Source organism: Oncorhynchus nerka, linkage group LG18, assembly GCF_034236695.1.
Source record: "Oncorhynchus nerka isolate Pitt River linkage group LG18, Oner_Uvic_2.0, whole genome shotgun sequence".
NCBI lineage: Eukaryota > Metazoa > Chordata > Actinopteri > Salmoniformes > Salmonidae > Oncorhynchus > Oncorhynchus nerka.
The window spans coordinates 23,623,168-23,644,070 of record NC_088413.1 but is presented as its reverse complement, the minus strand read 5'-3'; the positions used below and the strand labels follow the sequence as shown (position 1 = coordinate 23,644,070).

Here is a 20,903-nt window from a genome sequence, read left to right as displayed (position 1 = left end):
GGTGCCAACACATTCTGTTGTCTGTGGTTATACCTTTGATCTGTCTGTCTGTCTGTCTGTCTGTCTGTCTGTCTGTCTGTCTGTCTGTCTGTCTGTCTGTCTGTCTGTCTGTCTGTCTGTCTGTCTGTCTGTCTGTCTGTCCTGCCTGCCTGCCTGTCTGTCTGTCTGTCTGTCTGTCTGTCTGTCTGTCTGTTTGTCTGTCTCTTTCTGTGTGTGTATTTACAATGGTGTTTGTTCTTGTGGCAACAGGTCACATATATTTCTCTCTCTCTCTCTCTCTCTCTCTCTCTCTCTCTGCCTCTCTCACTCTGCCTCTCTCTCTCTCTGTCTATGCCTCTGTCTCTCTCTCTCTCTCTCTCTCTCTCTGCCTCTCTCACTCTGCCTCTCTCTCTCTCTGTCTATGCCTCTGTCTCTCTCTCTCTCTCTCTCTCTCTCTCTCTCAATTCAATTCAAGGGCTTTATTGGCATGGGAAACATGTGTTAACATTGCCAAAGCAAGTGAGGTAGATAATATATAAAGTGAAATAAACAATAAAAATGAACAGTAAACATTACACATACAGAAGTTTCAAAACAATAAAGACATTACAAATGTCATATTATATATATACAGTGTCTCTCTCTCTCTCTGTCTATGCCTCTGTCTCTCTCTCACTCTCTCTGTCTATGCCTCTGTCTCTCTCTCTCTCTCTCTCTCTCTCTCTGTCTATGCCTCTCTCTCGCTCCCCTGCCTCCCTGCCTCCCTCCCTCCCTGCCTCTCTCCCTCCCTGCCTCTCTCCCTCCCTCCCTCCCTCCCTCCCTCCCTCCCTCCCTCCCAGAGTACGTGACCGGACTCAATCAGTAACAGTGTGTATTTTCAGGTGTGGCTGTAAGGGCCCTGGCTGCATAACAGAACAGCAAGGAGGTGAGGAAGGGCTTTTCAGTCAGCGGATTTAGCAGCATGGGGAATCATGGGAATCTGCTACTTTAGTCTCTCCGTCCTCCATGGTTTGTGGAAACACCCCACGTGGTTCCGACACACACTTGATTGTAGCTACGGGCACGCTGAGTCCTCATTGCATATAAATTACAGAAGTGGGAAGCGATTATTATAAACTTCCCCCTTTTTTAGTTTTCCTTCCCCCCTCACTCGGCAGACGATGGATAATTGAGTGGAGCACAAAAGGCAAGTGGTGGGGGGGGGGGGGGAATGCCAAGCAGGCAGTGGGGGAAGGAGAGGTGGTGGGGGGGTGGAGAATCCCTTCCTATCTGAGACTGTACGACAATGTTAGCCAACTGTCAACTAGCGCTGTACACGATGCAAGGGAAGGGGTGGCGATATCAGTGTTAGGCATTAGGGTTAGCAGTGTGCTTAAGGTTAGATTTCAAATCAGATTCTAGGACTTTGTGGCTGTGTTGCCTAGTGACCACTGAATACATACTGAAAATGTATCAATCCCTACAAAAAATGACCATTTAATTATAATCCACATAATAATTCACATTTCCTGTTGCTGCAGGATTATTTTCCTGTATGAGAAACTGATCAAATTTAGATGGGACTTCTGTATATCCATGCAGGTATACACACATACACACACACACACACACACACACACACACACACACAAATATGCACTTGCGTGATCTGTACCAGCAGAATGACTACGCTCCCTCACAATGGTACCCATACTAGATCCTGACTCTGTGTGGAATACAACCTTAAATCTAACAACAGTGGGGTCACCCAGGAAATGAACTGGGTTGTATCTGACCACCCATCCATCTAACCTCCATCCAACCTACTTCACACAAGACACCAGTTGCATTTACCCAAGCAGCACCCCCCATTTTTGACACACACACACACACACACACACACACACACACACACACACACACACACACACACACACACACACACACACACACACACACACACACACACACACAGAGAGAGAGAGCAGCACGCCAAGGCATTGAGCCTCCCTGTTCTGTTACAAAGCAAAGAGTTGGCGCTAGGGTTTCTCCTCTCAAACACCGTGGCTCTCTGCCAGCTCCAGTTCCGCGCAATGAATTTCTTTTCAAACCACATCTGAGGCCGCTTGAAAAGGGCCGGCCAAGCCCGGTTATAAAATTCTCAAATGGAACGTTTATTTCCAAATCCGTGCCCTCTGTCTGTCTCCGTGTGTGAAATATGAATAGAAAAGAGAACCTAAGCCTATTTCTTCCCTGTTGTTAAAAAAGACCGCTGCCGCCACAGTTTGAGCCATCGTCCCGGGGGACAAGAAGGGGAGATCAAATCGCGGCGACATTGCATGACCCTCAATGGTCGTGGTCAAGTCAGAGCTGTGTAACCACTTCCTCTAACTGCGTAGTACAAAAGTATATAAAAAAAAGAAGTTTATTCTTTGTAAACTTGGCATGAAGCAGGGAGTGGTTTAAAGGAAGGAAGGTGCGGCTAGTCCATAAGAAACCACCTGAACTATTAAAGTTGTAAAATGGCAGCTCCTTCAGTTGTACCCGGTCACCTCCAATGACTTGTTTTCTGGGCGAACAGAAATACCCCTCCCTTCTCCTTGTGCAAGTCAAGTCCCCCAAAACTCTTTGTGTCCATTTAATATTGTGACAATTTAGCATTTTATTTTGGCATCTGTATACAGACATCTTGGTGGATGGTGCTGGCTAGTGGCTAGTAGTGGAGCTATGGGTTAGTTAGAGGATGGTGCTGGCTAGTGGCTAGTAGTGGAGCTATGGTTTAGTTAGAGGATGGTGCTGGCTAGTGGCTAGTAGTGGTGCTATGGTTTAGTTAGAGGATGGTGCTGGCTAGTGGCTAGTAGTGGAGCTATGGTTTAGTTAGAGGATGGTGCTGGCTAGTGGCTAGTAGTGGTGCTATGGTTTAGTTAGAGGATGGTGCTGGCTAGTGGCTAGTAGTGGAGCTATGGGTTAGTTAGAGGATGGTGCTGGCTAGTGGCTAGTAGTGGGCTATGGTTTAGTTAGAGGATGGTGCTGGCTAGTGGCTAGTAGTGGTGCTATGGTTTAGTTAGAGGATGGTGCTGGCTAGTGGCTAGTAGTGGAGCTATGGGTTAGTTAGAGGATGGTGCTGGCTAGTGGCTAGTAGTGGGCTATGGGTTAGTTAGAGGATGGTGCTGGCTAGTGGCTAGTAGTGGAGCTATGGGTTAGTTAGAGGATGGTGCTGGCTAGTGGCTAGTAGTGGTGCTATGGGTTAGTTAGAGGATGGTGCTGGCTAGTGGCTAGTAGTGGAGCTATGGGTTAGTTAGAGGATGGTGCTGGCTAGTGGCTAGTAGTGGGCTATGGGTTAGTTAGAGGATGGTGCTGGCTAGTGGCTAGTAGTGGAGTTATGGGTTAGTTAGAGGATGGTGCTGGCTAGTGGCTAGTAGTGGTGCTATGGGTTAGTTAGAGGATGGTGCTGGCTAGTGGCTAGTAGTGGAGTTATGGGTTAGTTAGAGGATGGTGCTGGCTAGTGGCTAGTAGTGGGCTATGGTTTAGTTAGAGGATGGTGCTGGCTAGTGGCTAGTAGTGGGCTATGGGTTAGTTAGAGGATGGTGCTGGCTAGTGGCTAGTAGTGGTGCTATGGTTTAGTTAGAGGATGGTGCTGGCTAGTAGTGGGCTATGGTTTAGTTAGAGGATGGTGCTGGCTAGTGGCTAGTAGTGGGCTATGGTTTAGTTAGAGGATGGTGCTGGCTAGTGGCTAGTAGTGGTGCTATGGTTTAGTTAGAGGATGGTGCTGGCTAGTGGCTAGTAGTGGTGCTATGGTTTAGTTAGAGGATGGTGCTGGCTAGTGGCTAGTAGTGAAGCTATGGTTTAGTTAGAGGATGGTGCTGGCTAGTGGCTAGTAGTGGGCTATGGTTTAGTTAGAGGATGGTGCTGGCTAGTAGTGGTGCTATGGTTTAGGTAGAGGATGGTGCTGGCTAGTAGTGGTGCTATGGTTTAGGTAGAGGATGGTGCTGGCTAGTAGTGGTGCTATGGTTTAGGTAGAGGATGGTACTGGCCAGTGGCTAATAGTGGTGCTATGGTTTAGGTATAGGATGGTGCTGGCTAGTGGCTAATAGTGGTGCTACGGTTTAGTCAGAGGATGGTACTGGCTGGTAGTAGAGCTATGGTTTAGGTAGAGGATGCATATGTGCCTCCTAGATTCAGTAAAAGCTGTGTCGGTCACAGAAGCCCCCAGGTTTCCCCTGGTGGATTTAGCCTTAAGGACAGCACACAATGGAGGCACAGTTTATTAAGAAGTTGAGAGAAATGGGCTGTGACAGCTGCAACTGGGAGAGCACAAAAGAGGTCTTCTCCAATATGGTGGAGGCAAGGGCATTTCAAAAGCTCCTCGGCTTTCTCAGGTGCCAGAGAGTCCGTCAGCAAGCGGGCCGTGTTGGTTTTTCTGCCATGGGATGGAGCTGGAGATATAGGGGGAAGTGTGTGCACGGGTTTGTGTGTGTACCTGCATCAATGACTGCATGCTTGTTAAATTGTCTCATTTATATGGTTTAGGATCCTCTCTCTTTCTCTCTCCCTCTCACTCTCTCTCCATCCTCACTCTCTCTCCATCTGTCGGAAAGAGAACCCGAAGACTGGAGAGCTTAAATGAAAATCCTCCATCCAGGTTCTTATCTCGTTCCCGCAGGGAAGCAAATGTGAGCTGAAAGGCGTAACAATTAAGAGAAGAGGGGTGAGGATGGTATAATTTTAGCCCCAGCTAGTACAGGCATGTCTCTGGCTGCTCCAGGCCCAATTCAGGCCCTCTATTTGGGAGTCCTCTTCGGTCCTCATCCTGGTGGGATAAAGTGCCATTAAAGCTATTCCAACACACAGATTATCCCCTGACCTTTGACCCTGGCTGACCTGGGTTCTCCTGGGCTTGAGACGTCAGGACTTTAGAGACAGGGTTTAGGGACTAATTAGTTGCTATGAGTGAGCTAATTTTGTTTGAAGTTGGATTGAGAATTTTTTGTAGTTGATACTCACTCTATTTTTGATCAGAACCCCTTTTCTGGGTGTTTTTCATTACTATGCAAATTAGTTCTGAAAATGTTGGACTATTTTGATTGAGGATCCAACATTACGTAAGAGATGGTCAAGCCAAACATACTTGATATGTTTGTGTGTGTGTGTGTGTGTGTGTGTGTGTGTGTGTGTGTGTGTGTGTGTGTGTGTGTGTGTGTGAGAGAGAGAGAGAGCAAAAGAGAGAGGGCTGGAGACCTGGGGGTCTTGATGCTTAACCAGGCTTCGGAATCTGACACACATGAAGGCCATTTTAGTAAGGTGTGCATATCTGAGATCCACCCCACCCTACTGCTAAACCCCTGGTTAGGACATTCCCAGAGCGGGTAGGGGGAGAGGTGGTAGTTTGGTGCTAGTCTGTGAGGGGTCCAGTCCGGCAACACAGGAAATTCCAGGGGGAGTCGTGGCTCTGCCACAAATTAGCATGCTGAGAATGTCACCTTAGCACGAATCGCCTTGCTGCAAATTAAGCCAATGAAAGTTACCTAGTGGTGTTTATATATATATACAGTTGAAGTCGTAGGTTTACATACACCTTAGCCAAATACATTTAAACTCAGTTTTTCACAATTCCTGACATTTAATCCTAGTAAAAATTCCCTGTTTTAGGTCAGTTAGCATCACCACTTTATTTTAAGAATGTGAAATGTCAGAATAATAGTAGAGAGAATTATTTATTTCAGCTTTTATTTCTTTCATCACATTCCCAGTGGGCCAGAAGTTTACATACACTCAATTAGTATTTGGTAGCATTGTCTTTAAATTGTTTAACTTTTTGGATAGCCTTCCCCAAGCTTCCCACAATAAGTGGGATGAAATTCGGCCCATTCCTCCTGGCAGAGCAGGTGTAACTGAGTCAGGTTTTGTAGGCCTACTTGCTCGCACATGCTTTTTCAGTTCTGCCCACACATTTTCAAAAGAATTGAGGTCAGAGCTTTGTGATGGCCACTCCAATACCTTGACTTTGTTGTCCTTAAGCCATTTTGCCACAACTTTGGGAGTATGCTCTGGGTAATTGTCCATTTGGAAGACCCATTTGCAACCAAACTTTAACTTCCTGACTGATGTCTTGAGATGTTGCTTCAATATATCCACATAATTTTCCAACCTCATGATGCCATCTATTTTGTGAAATGCACCAGTCCCTCCTGCAGGAGAGCACCCCCACAACATGATGCTGCCACCCCCGTGTTTCACGGTTGGGATGGTGTTCTTCGGCTTGCAAGCCTCCCCCTTTTTCCTCCAAACATAACAATGGTCCATTATGGCCAAACAGTTCTATTTTTGTTTCACCAGACCAGAGGACATTTCTCCAAAAAGTATGATATTTGTCCCCGTGTGCAGTTGCAAACCGTAGTCTGGCTTTTTTATGTCGGTTTTGCAGCAGTTGCTTCTTCCTTGTTGAGTGGCCTTTCAGGTTATGTCAATATAGAACTAGTTTTTACTGTGGATATAGATACTTTTGTATCTGTTCCCTCCAGCATCTTCACAAGGTCCTTTGCTGTTGTTCTGGGATTGATTTGCACTTCTTGCACCAAATTACGTTCACCTTTAGGACACAGAACGTGTCTCCTTCCTGAGCGGTATGACGGCTGCGTGGTTCTATGGTGTTTAAACCTGCGTACTATTGTTTGTACAGATGAACATGGTACCTTCAGGCATTTGGAAATTGCTCCCAAGGATGAACTAGACTTGTGGAGGTCTACAATTTTTTTCTGAGGTCTTGGCTGATTTCTTTAGATTTTCCCATGATGTCAAGCAAAGAGGCACTGGGTTTGAAGGTAGGCCTTGAAATACATCCACAGGTACACCTCCAATTGACTCAAATTATGTCAATTTGTCTATCAGAAGCTTCTAAAGCCATGACATAATTGTCTGGAATTTTCCAAGCTGTTTAAAGGCACAGTCAACTTAGTGTATGTAAACTTCAGTCAATTTAGTGTATGTCAAATTGTGATACAGTGAATTATAAGTGAAATAATCTGTCTGTAAACAATTGTTGGAAAAATGACTTGTGTAATGCACAAAGTAGATGTCCTAACCGACTTGCCAAAACTATAGTTTGTTAACAAGAAATTTGTGGAGTGGTTGAAAAACGAGTTTTAATGACTCCAACCTAAGTGTATGTAAACTTCCAACTTTAACTGTATATATATATATATATATGTTTGTTTGTTTAGGGATAGCATTTGTTATATATTGGGCAAGATTGGGTGTAGTCAAAATGTGTTGGATGGGTTGATGGATGCCTTTCAGATCAAGCGTATAGCCTTTTGAAATATCATGCTATACTTTTACCCATCATTCTCATACACACCGGAATAGATTGATAGTTTTTTCAGACAAAGCCGTATATCCTTTAGAAATGCTGTTTTGTCTCTACAAGTCAATCAGGTCCAGGGTCAGTGCTGGGTGCTCTGATTGTGAGTAGTAGATTTAGCATGGCTAAGCAGTACCATGTGTTCAGTGCTGTTGGAGTGTGTAAGCGGCTGGGGGGCAGCCTGAGTTGGAGGGGCAGGCCTCTGTGGGGGGTGCAGGCCTCTGTGGGGGGTGCAGGCCACTGTGAGTCAGCCTAAGGGTGGGGGGTGGTAGGGAATTGGGTGCTGTGGCCAGACCACTGCTGACGTGATTAACCCTGCCTTTTGGTTCTACTGCAGACGCCTCTATGAGATCTCTCTCGTCCTCTCTCTCGTCCTCTCTCTCGTTCTCTCTCTCGTCCTCTCTCTCGTTCTCTCTCTCCTTCCCTTTCTTGTCCTTCTCTGTCAATTCAAGGAGATTTTTTGACACGGGAAACATGTTCTTTCTCTCTCTCGTCCTCCTTCCGTGTCTTGTCATCCTTCCCTCTTTCTCTTGCCCTATCATCACCCCTCCTCCATCGCTCATCCCTTCTTCGCTCCTGCTTCCCCGGCTCTGGCTCTGTAATGAACTCCTCTTATTCACCAGCTAATGACTGCCTTTGATCTCACTGCTAAGACCTCTGCTCTAACGCTACCCTGTGGGGCTTTCTCTTTCACTCTCCCCCTTCTTTCCAACCCCCTCTGCCCTTAGGCCGAAAATAGGGGCAGTACTCACTGACCAAGGCTAAACAAAGTTTTGAGGTGTTGGGGAAAGGCTGGAAGGGGAGTACATTGAGACCTCCCTTGCGGGAAGGTGTTTTATTTTTTACTGTGCCATTAAAGCCCCCATGCAGTCTTTTTTAAATATTATTTTTTAGCATCACGTGTTTAATAAATCGCTGTTTATTTCAGGAAAATAACTCCATGCCACTTGAGCAAAATATATTTGTAATAAATTAATTCCCTGAGCCTCCTTTTGCCATTGAAATGCTCAGTCTGATCGTATGGGTGTGTTGATACAAATTTAAATATATATATTTATATATATATATATAAATATTTACATACACAACCCTGATTGTCAGATAAGATCGTTTAGAGACTCTAGAGCCTACCGCAGTTACCCCTTCAAAGTAGGAGGATACATATGCAAATAAAAGATTACTGGTCATTGGTCAGAATAATCAGATCAGATTGTGATGTCATGCTGTTGGCCAGAAACTCCATGCCACCTGAACAGGCTGAAATTCCAGGGGGGTTTACATTTCCAAAATCTGTTACACTAACAGAGCATTTTCACAATTTCAGAGTCTTATTTCGACCTCATGGTGTGGAAATATAATTAAAAACAGGAAAATTGGGACTGCACCACCCCTTTCATCTTACCAGATCCTTTGTGTGTGTGTGTGTGTGTGTGTGTGTGTGTGTGTGTGTGTGTGTGTGTGTGTGTGTGTGTGTGTGTGTGTGTGTGTGTGTGTGGACTACACAAATCACCAAACGGCCGTAACCTTGTCATTTGAGAGAGGGCCGGGACTTGATTTTACGCTGTAAAACTCTGTAAATGCTAGCTGCTAAGTGAAATGAGGAAAGGTAATGTAATTCCTTGTTTAATGTGTTCTGCCTCTCTCATTGTCTCTCTCTCCTTCTCCGTTCCAGTCCAATAAGGTTCCGGTGGTGCAGCCGTCGCATGCGGTCCATCCGCTCACCCCCCTCATCACGTACAGCGACGAACATTTCGCCCCCGGACCCCACTCTGGACACCACCCCCAGGATGTCAACCCCAAACAAGGTAGGCAATGCCCCCCTCCCCTCAAATCACTAAAGCAGTGGACATCATTAACCATGGTAACACAAAGGAGACACATTTTGTACACAAATTTGTTTACATCCCTGTTAGTGAGCATTTCTCTTTTGCCAAGATAATCCATCCACCTGACAGGTGTGGCATATCAAGAAGTTCATTAAACTGCATGATCATTACACACCTTGTGCTGGGGTCATTCAAAGGCCACTCTAAAATGTGCAGTTTTGTCACACAACACGATGCCACAGATGTCTCATGTTTTGAGGGAGCGTGCAATTTGCATGCTGACTGCAGGAATGTCCACAGAGCTGTTGCCAGAGAATTCAATGTCCATTTCTCTACCATAAGACACCACCAACATCGTTTTAGAAAATTTGTCAGTACGTCCAATCGGCCTCACAACCGCAGACCCCATGTAACCACGCCAGCCCAGGACCTCCAGATGAATCCCGGTTCGTCTCTACCGGGCAGATGGCGTCATGTGGGCGAGCTGTTTGCTGACGTCAACATGTGTTCCCCATGGTGGCGGTGGGGTTATGGAAGGGACAGGCATAAGCTACGTACAATTAACATAGCATTTTATCGATGGCATTTTGAATGCACAGAGATACCGTGACGAGATCCTGAGGCCTATTGTCGTGCCATTCATTCGCCGCCATGTTTCAGCATGATAATGCACGGCCCCATATCGCAAGGATCTGTACACAATTTCTGGAAGCTGAAAATGTCCCAGTTCTTCCATGGAAGATAGAATACTGCAGACTCACCAGATATGTCACCTATTGAACATGTCCCAGTTCTTCCATGGAAGATAGAATACTGCAGACTCACCAGATATGTCACCTATTGAACATGTCCCAGTTCTTCCATGGAAGATAGAATACTGCAGACTCACCAGATATGTCACCTATTGAACATGTCCCAGTTCTTCCATGGAAGATAGAATACTGCAGACTCACCAGATATGTCACCTATTGAACATGTCCCAGTTCTTCCATGGAAGATAGAATACTGCAGACTCACCAGATATGTCACCTATTGAACATGTTTGGGATGCTCCAGTTCCTGCCAATATCCAGCAACTTCGCACAGCCATGAGGCAAATGGTGGTCACACTAGTACTGACTCATTTTCTGATCCACACCCTACTTTTTTTTAAAGGTATCTGTGACCAACAAATGCATTTCTGTATTCCCAGTCATGTGAAATCCATAGAATCTATTTCAATTGACAGATTTTCCTAATATGAACTGTAACTCAGTAAAATTGTTGAAATTGTTGCACGTTTTTATATTTTTGTTCAGTGTAGTAAAGATTTTCACATCACACCGTATTCATCACTACCCATCTCCACAAAGAGGCATGAAGCCAAAGCTATTCCTCAGAGGGAAATGCAACGTATAAGTTCACCCAGCCACCTACACAAGGTGGTTGGGTGACGTTCTGTCTCAGAGAAAGAAAACTAGAACACATTCCTCCACACAGCGTATCACATCTTCCCACATACCTGAATGAAGCAGAGCTCCTCAGACAGGCAAGGTGGGGATTTACCACACTGCACTGCTGAAAACACTTTTCTTTCTTCTCTATCGTTCTTTATCTTTCTCTACTCTCTTTTTTACCCCTCCATTTGTCACCCTATATAATACTATTTCCCTGTCTGTCTGGGTAAAAACATCCCAGTAAAACCCTGACAGACTGTCTGTCTGGGTAAAAACGTCCCAGTAAAACCCCTGACAGACTGTCTGTCTGGGTAAAAACATCCCAGTAAAACCCCTGACAGACTGTCTGTCTGGGTAAAAACATCCCAGTAAAACCCTGACAGACTGTCTGTCTGGGTAAAAACGTCCCAGTAAAACCCTGACAGACTGTCTGTCTGGGTAAAAACGTCCCAGTAAAACCCTGACAGACTGTCTGTCTGGGTAAAAACATCCCAGTAAAACCCTGACAGACTGTCTGTCTGGGTAAAAACATCCCAGTAAAACCCTGACAGACTGTCTGTCTGGGTAAAAACATCCCAGTAAAACCCTGACAGACTGTCTGTCTGGGTAAAAACGTCCCAGTAAAACCCTGACAGACTGTCTGTCTGGGTAAAAACGTCCCAGTAAAACCCTGACAGACTGTCTGTCTGGGTAAAAACGTCCCAGTAAAACCCTGACAGACTGTCTGTCTGGGTAAAAACAGACTGTCCCAGTAAAACCCCTGACAGACTGTCTGTCTGGGTAAAAACGTCCCAGTAAAACCCTGACAGACTGTCTGTCTGGGTAAAAACGTCCCAGTAAAACCCTGACAGACTGTCTGTCTGGGTAAAAACGTCCCAGTAAAACCCCTGACAGACTGTCTGTCTGGGTAAAAACGTCCCAGTAAAACCCTGACAGACTGTCTGTCTGGGTAAAAACGTCCCAGTAAAACCCTGACAGACTGTCTGTCTGGGTAAAAACGTCCCAGTAAAACCCTGACAGACTGTCTGTCTGGGTAAAAACGTCCCAGTAAAACCCCTGACAGACTGTCTGTCTGGGTAAAAACGTCACAGTAAAACCCCTGACAGACTGTCTGTCTGGGTAAAAACGTCACAGTAAAACCCCTGACAGACTGTCTGTCTGGGTAAAAACGTCACAGTAAAACCCCTGACAGACTGTCTGTCTGGGTAAAAACGTCCCAGTAAAACCCTGACAGACTGTCTGTCTGGGTAAAAACGTCCCAGTAAAACCCCTGACAGACTGTCTGTCTGGGTAAAAACGTCCCAGTAAAACCCCTGACAGACTGTCTGTCTGGGTAAAAATGTCACAGTAAAACCCCTGACAGACTGTCTGTCTGGGTAAAAACGTCACAGTAAAACCCCTGACAGACTGTCTGTCTGGGTAAATACGTCACAGTAAAACCCCTGACAGACTGTCTGTCTGGGTAAAAACGTCACAGTAAAACCCCTGACAGACTCTCTGTCTGGGTAAAAACGTCACAGTAAAAGCCCTGACAGACTGTCTGTCTGGGTAAAAACGTCACAGTACAAGCCCTGACAGACTGTCTCTCTGGGTAAAAACGTCACAGTAAAAGCCCTGACAGACTCTCTGTCTGGGTAAAAACGTCACAGTATAACCCCTGACAGACTGTCTGTCTGGGTAAAAACGTCACAGTAAAAGCCCTGACAGACTGTCTGTCTGGGTAAAAACGTCACAGTAAAACCCCTGACAGACTGTCTGTCTGGGTAAAAACGTCACAGTAAAACCCCTGACAGGCGCTAGAGCATAAAGGCAGTTGGAAAGCCCAGGCACAGTCAGGGTGAGACTTTGGCAGAGGTTCATAGGTCTTGTACTGGTCTGGCCCCGGCACTCCATATGCGCTCCCCTCCCCTCTTCCTTCCGGCTGCCACGCACCGCCCCCTACTTAAAAGCAGGAGGCAGACCAGACAGGATGCGATGTGTGATGACGGGGCAGTTGAGTAAATAATCCAATATGGCCGCCATACACCAGATCCATCCAGACATCGTAGTGATCTTATGTACCTGTACACAGCAGGACAACTGAATAGGAAAGTCATTCACTTCCCTTGTAGCTACAGGATTTCTTTACAGTAATGCTTTCCATAGGGCTCTGTTTTTTGAACATTTGGTCCTCGTTTACAGTCCTCATACATTTTGGTCTGAGTAGTCCCCAGGGATTGAGTATGAGAGTTGATGATAAAACACAGCACAGGATGGAGTTAAATGAAGAAACCGCTGGAGGAGATCCGAGTCTGAATCGATCCACACACTCCCATAGCCTGGACTGGTCCATGTAGAAGAGATGTGCTAGATGAATTAGCTGTAAATGAAGTCCCCTGGCATTTCCAGGTCTAGATACTGTAAAAGAGCTAAAGATATGTAGGAAGCAGAGAGGGTAGTCTCTATCCATCTCTCTCGCTCTCTCTTTCTATCACACTTTTGCCTTTTCGTTCTCTTGCTCACTCGCTCTCTCGCTCTCATTTTCATCAGCCAATCGGCTCGCTGCACTCCATAGCTGGATCAGGACTTTGATCTTCTCGTTAATTATTTAAGAAATCATGGATGTTCTCATTATGGGTCCTAATAAGCTCTAATATGTGCCGGGCGGTAACGTTGGATCGAATGTCAAACTCCGGAGCCCTTTGAACAGACTTAAGACTTCACATTGTAATTTACAATGAAAAAATGTAACACTTAAAATATATTTTAATACGAGATCATATTTTGAAATACAAGTTATGTCTACACGTGGATAAGGTTATGAAAATCATTCAGATGAGAACGTGAGCGAGTAATTACGCACCTTTTTAGTGCCTTGAGTGACCGTGTTAACACTGAGCTCCCCTCACTCCATCTCTATCTCTCCCTCACTCTCTCCCTTCCCTCCTGACTTTCCTATCCTTCACTCCCTTCTCACTTTCCCTCCGCCCCTTGCTCCTTACCCTTCCTTACATCCCCCATTCTTCTCTCTCACGCTCCCTTCCTTCCCTCCCTCCCTAGTGCCCTACAGAGCACCCTGAGACTGGGGTGGTGAATAAGTGGGCTGGGGGTGCTGGAATCCAGCGTTGCTACAGTGGCTTTGGAGATAAGCCTCCTCTCTCTGCCGCTCCGAGGGAGTTAGACCCCTACAGACTGCAGCCTGAGAAGAAAGAGGGGGGGTGGAGAGAAGGGGGGGAAGCATGGATCCATCTGGGATTAGGAGATGGTGTTAATCTGGAGGCGTTTGCCTTCTTCCTCTTCTATGTGTGTGTGTGTCACTGTAGGGCCTTCTACACGGGCCTACACAGCACTCCCTTGACCATAGCTCCCAGTCTGACAGATCCCTTTACCTTAATTTCCTTCACCCTCCCCCTCCTCCCTCTCTCCCTCCTTCCATCCCAGTTTAACTTCTCGCCAGCCTCTACAACAAGCTGAGGGAGGCTGAGAGCCCTTGACCTTGAAGCCCAAGAGGCCTAGCGTTGATGAAGAGAGGGAGAGCTTAGCTGAGGATCCAGTGACAGGGCAGGGCCCCAGTGAATGCTCTCTGTAGGGAGCATTACAGGAAGCACAGAGAGGAACGGGCCTTAATGAACACTCTGACTGGAGGGACTAGAAGGCTACATAGGGGGGACTAGAGGGACAAGAGGGCTACATAGGGGGACTAGAGGGACAAGAGGGCTACATGGGGGGACTAGAGGGACAAGAGGGATACATGGGGGGACTAGAGGGACTAGAAGGCTACATGGGGGTGGGCTAGAGGGACTGGAGGGCTACATGGGGGAGAATAGAGGGACTGGAGGGCTACATGGGGGACTAGTGGGACAACAGAGCTACATGGAGGGACTAGAGGGACTGGAGGGCCACATGGGGGGACTAGAGGGACTGGAGGGACTAGAGGGCCACATGGGGGGACTAGAGGGACTGGATGGCTACATGGAGGGACTAGAGGGACTGGAGGGCTACATGGAGGGACTGGAGAGACTAGAGGGCTACATGGGGGGACTAGAGGGACTGGAGGGCTACATGGACTAGAGGGACTGGAGGGCCACATGGAGGGACTAGAGGGACTGGAGGGACTAGAGGGCTACATGGGGGGACTAGAGGGACTGGATGGCTACATGGAGGGACTAGAGGGACTGGAGGGCCACATGGGGGGACTAGAGGGACACTTGGCACACACACGTACAGTTCATATACTGAATTCCAACGCTGCATGGCACAGATGTCCTTGTCATGTCAGTGACATGCAGGATCAAACCATTCAAAGATGCTGGAGAAACCATTCAAAAGATGGGAGTTACACACACACCCAAATAATACTGGGTGGTTACCCCTCATTCAGGGTCATTAAATGTTCTAACAATAATGTACAGTATCAATAACATGCAAGTCTCCAAACACTTGCAATATGGTGTCTAATACAGCAACATTTCAACAACGTTGGGACAACGCGTCATCTTCATGGTCGGGTCATTGAATGCATGTTCTGTTCCTTTTCATACAGGACAGTACCACTCATCCTGTCTCTCTACAGGCATGCAGCGGCATCACCCCGGGCCGGACATGACCAACTTCTACCCCCTCTCCCCTGGAGGAGTGGGACAGATCACGCCCCCACTGGGATGGTACGTTTAGGATGACACACACACACACACACACACACACACACACACACACACACACACACACACACACACACACACACACACACACACACACACACACACACACACACACACACACACACACACACACAACCAACAAGGGAAGATTGAGACCAACTATATACAGTACTGTACATGTGGATCCATTGAGAAGGGTGACCAGACAGACAGACAGGCACACAGAGGGGAAATAGAGACCTTGGACTCTGTCTCATCAGTGCTGAGGCCTCACCACACTGGTTCTCCCTGTGCCCAGCACATGTCCCACAGACCAGTCCAACAGACAGCCCCATACATGCTCCCGCATATTCAGCTGTCTATTTAGCTGCTCAAAAGACTCCCTGTGTCAGCGGCTCTCTCTGAGCTGCACTATGTTACTCGCTCTGGTATGAGGCCTCTCTCTCTCTCTCTCTCTCTCTCTCTGTCTCTCTCTCTCTCTCTCTGTCTCTCTCTCTCTCTGTCTCTCTCTCTCTCTCTCTCTCTCTCTCTCTCTCTCTCTCTCTCTCTCTCTCTCTGTCTCTGTCTCTCTCTCTCTCTCTCTCTCTCTCTCTCTCTCTCTCTCAATTCAATTCAATTCAAGGGCTTTATTGGCATGGGAAACATGTGTTAACATTGCCAAAGCAAGTGAGGTAGACAACATACAAAGTGAATATATAAAGTGAAAAACAACAAAAATTAACAGTAAACATTACACATACAGAAGTTTCAAAACAGTAAAGACATTACAAATGTCATATTATATATATATATACAATGTACAAATAGTTAAAGGACACAAGATAAAATAAATAATCTCTCTCTCTCTCTCTCCCACCCTGGATTCTTTATTGCCATATCTCTCTTTCCTTCTCATTTCTCCCTTCTCTGGTTGGTACATGCCAGGACAGTCCTGGTATAGACAGGAGATGCTTTGGACCCAGATGCTTCCCTACTGTACTTTTCTCAAACTTATCTCTTGTGTTTTCTTTGAATATCTTTTAACTCTTATTTCACCTAGTGTGAGTATGTTGGGGAGAGAGAGAGGACGAGGTTCTAAAATTATTGCATGGGTTCTTGTTCCAGGTTCTCCCACCACATGGTCCCGGGTCCCCCCGGCCCCCACGCCACAGGGATCCCCCACCCGGCCATCGTCAACCCCCAGGTCAAACATGAGCCCCAGCACGACAACGACCTGATGCACATGTGAGTCCCCCAAACAGTGGCCCTGTCTGGGTCCACTTCACACAGGGCCAGTCGTGAGTAGAGTGTGGGTGGCTCAAACAAACCCCCATACGCCCCTCTCCACTGTTATGCTGAAAACACACATTCCTACCAAAACACACCTCACTATTCTACTCCTCATGGTATTAGCAGCACATTGAGTTCAGGATACTTCCAGGTATTTGGCCACTCAACCACATGTCCCAACAACTCAGCAGTCCAGCCTGCCTTCTCTCCTATCACCTTGATGTGAGGAGATAAGCAACAAGGGACTCACAGAGCTGATAAGGGCCCCACCACGCTTCATTTGGCCCCTGGCATCACAACATGCATACCAACAGAGACACACACACACACACAGAGAGAGAGAGACACAAACACACACACAGAAACAGAGAGACACACACACACACACACACACACACACACACACACACAGAAACAGAAACACACCGAGACAGAGACACACACACACAGAAACGGAGAAACACACAGAGACACACACACCACACACAGACACACATCAAGGCCCTGTGACGCTGGGGCTACTAAGCGATTGGCAGTGTGTGTGCTGGGGGGGAAGGTTTAGTTGCCATTACTGGTGAAGTAATCTCTCTCTCCGCTTGAAAGCTCCAAGACTGTATGGCTGTACCTGATTAAAGGCTCCTGGCGTGGCGGCAACGCCTCGCACGCACACACCCTTGCTTCCAATTGGCTGAGGCGAAACATCCCCCTTGCCGTTTGTTCTCACACTCCGGAGGCGCCCAGTTTCACCGTCGCAACCCCCCTCCTCCGCCCCCCTCTCTTTGTTTTAGCACCGCCGCCGTACCCTTCTTCTTCTTTACCTCGCTCCCTTGTTCTTTTCTCGACAATTGTTTTGCCAGGAAGCCTCAGCACCAGGATCAGAGGAAGGAGCAGGAGCCCAAGAGACCCCACATCAAGAAGCCGCTGAATGCCTTCATGCTGTACATGAAGGAGATGAGGGCCAACGTGGTGGCAGAGTGCACGCTCAAGGAGAGCGCCGCCATCAACCAGATCCTGGGACGGAGGGTACGTATGCGAGAACCCAGGATAGAGCACCCTGACTGGGGTGGAGAACGGTTAACCACCCCCTGTTCTGTAATCACAGGTCTGAAACCGTGACAATGTGATGATGTGTGCCAGGGAAACGGACATAAGACACCGTTTGTGTTCCTGTGTTAACAATAACCACCTGACAGCATCTCTCGTTCAGCTAGACGGCTTCCAGATCATACAAATAGAATCCATAGAACGGGCCTCTCCATGCAAATCATGGAGAGTGTAATAATGTTATGATGTACTGGATTCTCTTTTGTTTTTCGTATGTAACGTAAGTGCCTTAGTGTGTTTGGACCCCAGGAAGAGAAGCTGCTGCCTTGGCAACAGCTAATGAGGATCCCTAATAAATACAACAACAAATGATGTCATAATGGGTGGACTGGTTAGAGGTTCCAAGCCCTTTCTCTGGATTCTCATTCTATGTTTGAGATGTTCCTTCAACTCTTCCACATCAAGGTCCTTCAAGGGACTAATCCCGATGACCATCTCCTTGTCCTAACCTGTTACTTCCCCTCATCAGACAGATCCACTTTCTACCTGACTGACTAGCGGGCATTCAACCAAATGGGCTTTTTCTTTAAACTTACCGTAGATAATAATAGTGTGGTTTGGAAATGACAAAATAATGTTCCTTTTGAGACTGGGAGTAGAAGAAAGAAAGTGAATGAGAAGGAGACCGACAGAACGTGTTGAAAGCCTTAACAGAAAGCCCTGGTGTTTGGGCCAGTCAGCCACAGCAAAGCTCTGTTTGTGGCCTGTGTTTGGTAATTGCCCGCTGACATAGTTTGAAGCAAAAGCGCCGCTAAATTGGAACCAGTGTTTTGATATGAAATCAAAGTATTTTTTTCTCTCTCTCTCTTTCTCTCTCTTGCCCATATGCTAATCTCTTCATCATGTTCGCCCCCTTTAAAAACAAAAATGATTCCCTATTTCTTTTTACCAAGCGTTTGTACATTTTTGTAAAGTATTTTTTTCTTGGAGGGATCTTTGGAGGGAACTTGAAAGTGCAGACCAGTAATTGACTGTGTGCTGTTTTTTCTTTTTTCTCTCTCGTACTGAATCAGTGGCATGCTTTATCCAGAGAAGAGCAAGCTAAGTATTACGAGTTAGCCCGCAAGGAACGGCAGCTCCACATGCAGCTCTACCCAGGCTGGTCCGCCAGAGATAATTATGTAAGTATCATATAGAAACGGATTGGCAGCGGAGAGGTGTGTTTGTGTGTGTGATTTTTGTCAACTGGGATTGAATTTTTCTGACCGGGGTTCAAATAGTATTTGAAATCTTTCAATTACTTTTGAGTGTTTGAATCTGCCTGGAGTGCCAGATGAGCAGGGTTTGCACTTTTGGGGCTATTCCATTGGTCATATTTATCCAGGCAAGGTTGATCAAGCACCGCTAAAGTATTTAAAAGATTTAAAATGCTCTTTGAACCCAGGCCTGTTCAGTTTTGATGTAGGCTATATGTTGTTTACGAATTTCAGAACAGTAGCTAGTATTCTGTGTTAGATTTCTAAAGACAATGCTAGCTACAACATTCTAATAAACATTAGCCTTTTCCATGATAATGGTGTCCATTTTTAGCTGCTATGCTACAGCCTAATGTGTAATTCATAGCACTCTACTTCCATGCTATTATTACCACCATAAAGGACTCTAGTATCAGACTCAGTATTATGCGACACTGAGAATAGTGGCCTGTGGATGGTGCTGCCAGTCTTTGATGTTCCGTATCAACATGGAAGCCTTGGATATGTAAACAGAGTTGATGCCCCTACCAAGAGCGTAGACACTTAGTGACGAGTAGATTACTGTGTGATTTCAGATGGCACAGCACCAAGATGTGTGTGTGTGTGTGTCAGGGCACCTGTCATGTTAGTAATATGTCATGTTCATCTAGGTGTGTGTGTCTGTTCCATATATGTGTGTGTGAGACTGTTCCGTGTGTATGTGACTGTATGCTAGCGCCTGCCGTTGTTAAAAAGTGTGGCTCCAGCACTCACTTTCACTCCACCACCACAGGGGCTCTTTGTAGTGTTCATCTGCCTTCTCTCTGGACAGCCCCGCTCAGCACCTCTCACCTTCTGCCTCCGCCGCCCCGCCGCCACCACACCACGCTGGGGGAAACACTGCAGGACAGGGAGTAGAGGACAGGACAGCATAGGGCAGGACAATACAATGCAGTACAGACATTAGTCTCTAGCCCTTACCCCATTGGTGTTGACAGATCTGAAAGGACTGATCTGATAGGCTAAAGCAATAAGTCAGGAAGCAGTGGATGACCTCCTGGTGTCTGATGGCCTCTACTACCGTATACCTGCGTTCGAATACTTATACTAACCGTACTATTGTGACGTAAATTGAGTATGTAGTATGCTTATTGGTCATAGTATGGAGGTTAGTATACCAAAAGTTCCCGGATGTCGTCCTAAATTCGCCAGAATATGAAAGCAGTGGACACTATTTCTGTGCTCTTAGGACCCATAATGAAATGATTCAGGAAATAGGCGTGGCTTCACAACATTTCCAGGTTTGAAGAAAATGGCGGTAAATATGGAGCAGAAGTCTGACGAGAGCGGATACATATTGGTTGGTTTAACTAATTATGACAAATGTTAAGAAAATGTTGAGTAATGTCATAAAGTAATGACTTTTCAAATAAGTTACCTCACAATTTGTTAGCTACGCTGTCCTTACGAAGCACATAGCATATCATTACAGCAGTATGCACAGGTATGTTAGCTAGCTACCTAACGTTAGTTGGCTACTAATACATTGTTGAACTTGCCAGTATATTAACTATATGCTATCTAATTAACTACCCAACTTTTATTGACTTAGTATTCACAGCATTCTTAGCTTAGCTAAGTGGTATAGTCGGTGTGCTTTCTCAATGGACTGGCTATCTATTCCGATTTCAGAGCACTCTCCTCTTAGTGTGCCTGAGTGTAGAATAACTGGTGAATTTACGAACGCTCAACACCCGTTGAATATGGCCGGTGTCAGTAAACGTCGTCGGCAAAAAAACATAATTAAATTGTTGTCAGCAGCACAGTTAGTCACCAACGCTCTGGATAACATGAATACAGCCTAACCAGCTCTGCTAGGGTGAGTAAAATGGCCAGAGTGAGATGTTCTCTCATTTTGGTCTGGAAGTAGCTAACAGGTTAGCCAGATAGCTTGGGTGCTTGACTGCCATTGTGAGGTCAGAACGCTCAGATCAATCCTACTCCTCTGAATTAACGAACGGACAGTCTGACAAAGCTCTAAGTTTACGAACGCACAGAGCGCTCTCTGGCAGTCCAGATTGAATTTACGAACACACATCGTAAGATGTCTAGCTAGTAATGTGTTATGCTAACAA

The 20,903-nt window shown here is 46.3% G+C and overlaps 1 protein-coding gene across 10 annotated transcripts in view; it reads left to right on the top strand.

The window, feature by feature from the left end:
• The window catches only part of lef1 (lymphoid enhancer-binding factor 1), a 57,538-nt gene that overhangs the window by 23,346 nt on the left and 13,289 nt on the right, over positions 1-20,903 (top strand). For 6 of the 10 annotated variants that reach the window (XM_065003802.1, XM_065003797.1, XM_065003801.1 and 3 more), the window contains exons 4-8: positions 8,991-9,123; positions 15,103-15,223; positions 16,325-16,444; positions 17,338-17,512; positions 18,607-18,714. In XM_065003802.1, coding sequence (XP_064859874.1) covers positions 8,991-9,123; positions 15,103-15,223; positions 16,325-16,444; positions 17,338-17,512; positions 18,607-18,714 — 657 coding nt within the window. The remainder of the gene's footprint in view (positions 1-8,990; positions 9,124-15,102; positions 15,224-16,324; positions 16,445-17,337; positions 17,513-18,606; positions 18,715-20,903) is intronic. The other 4 variants (XM_065003803.1, XM_065003799.1, XM_065003798.1 and 1 more) reach the window with 3 other exon arrangements.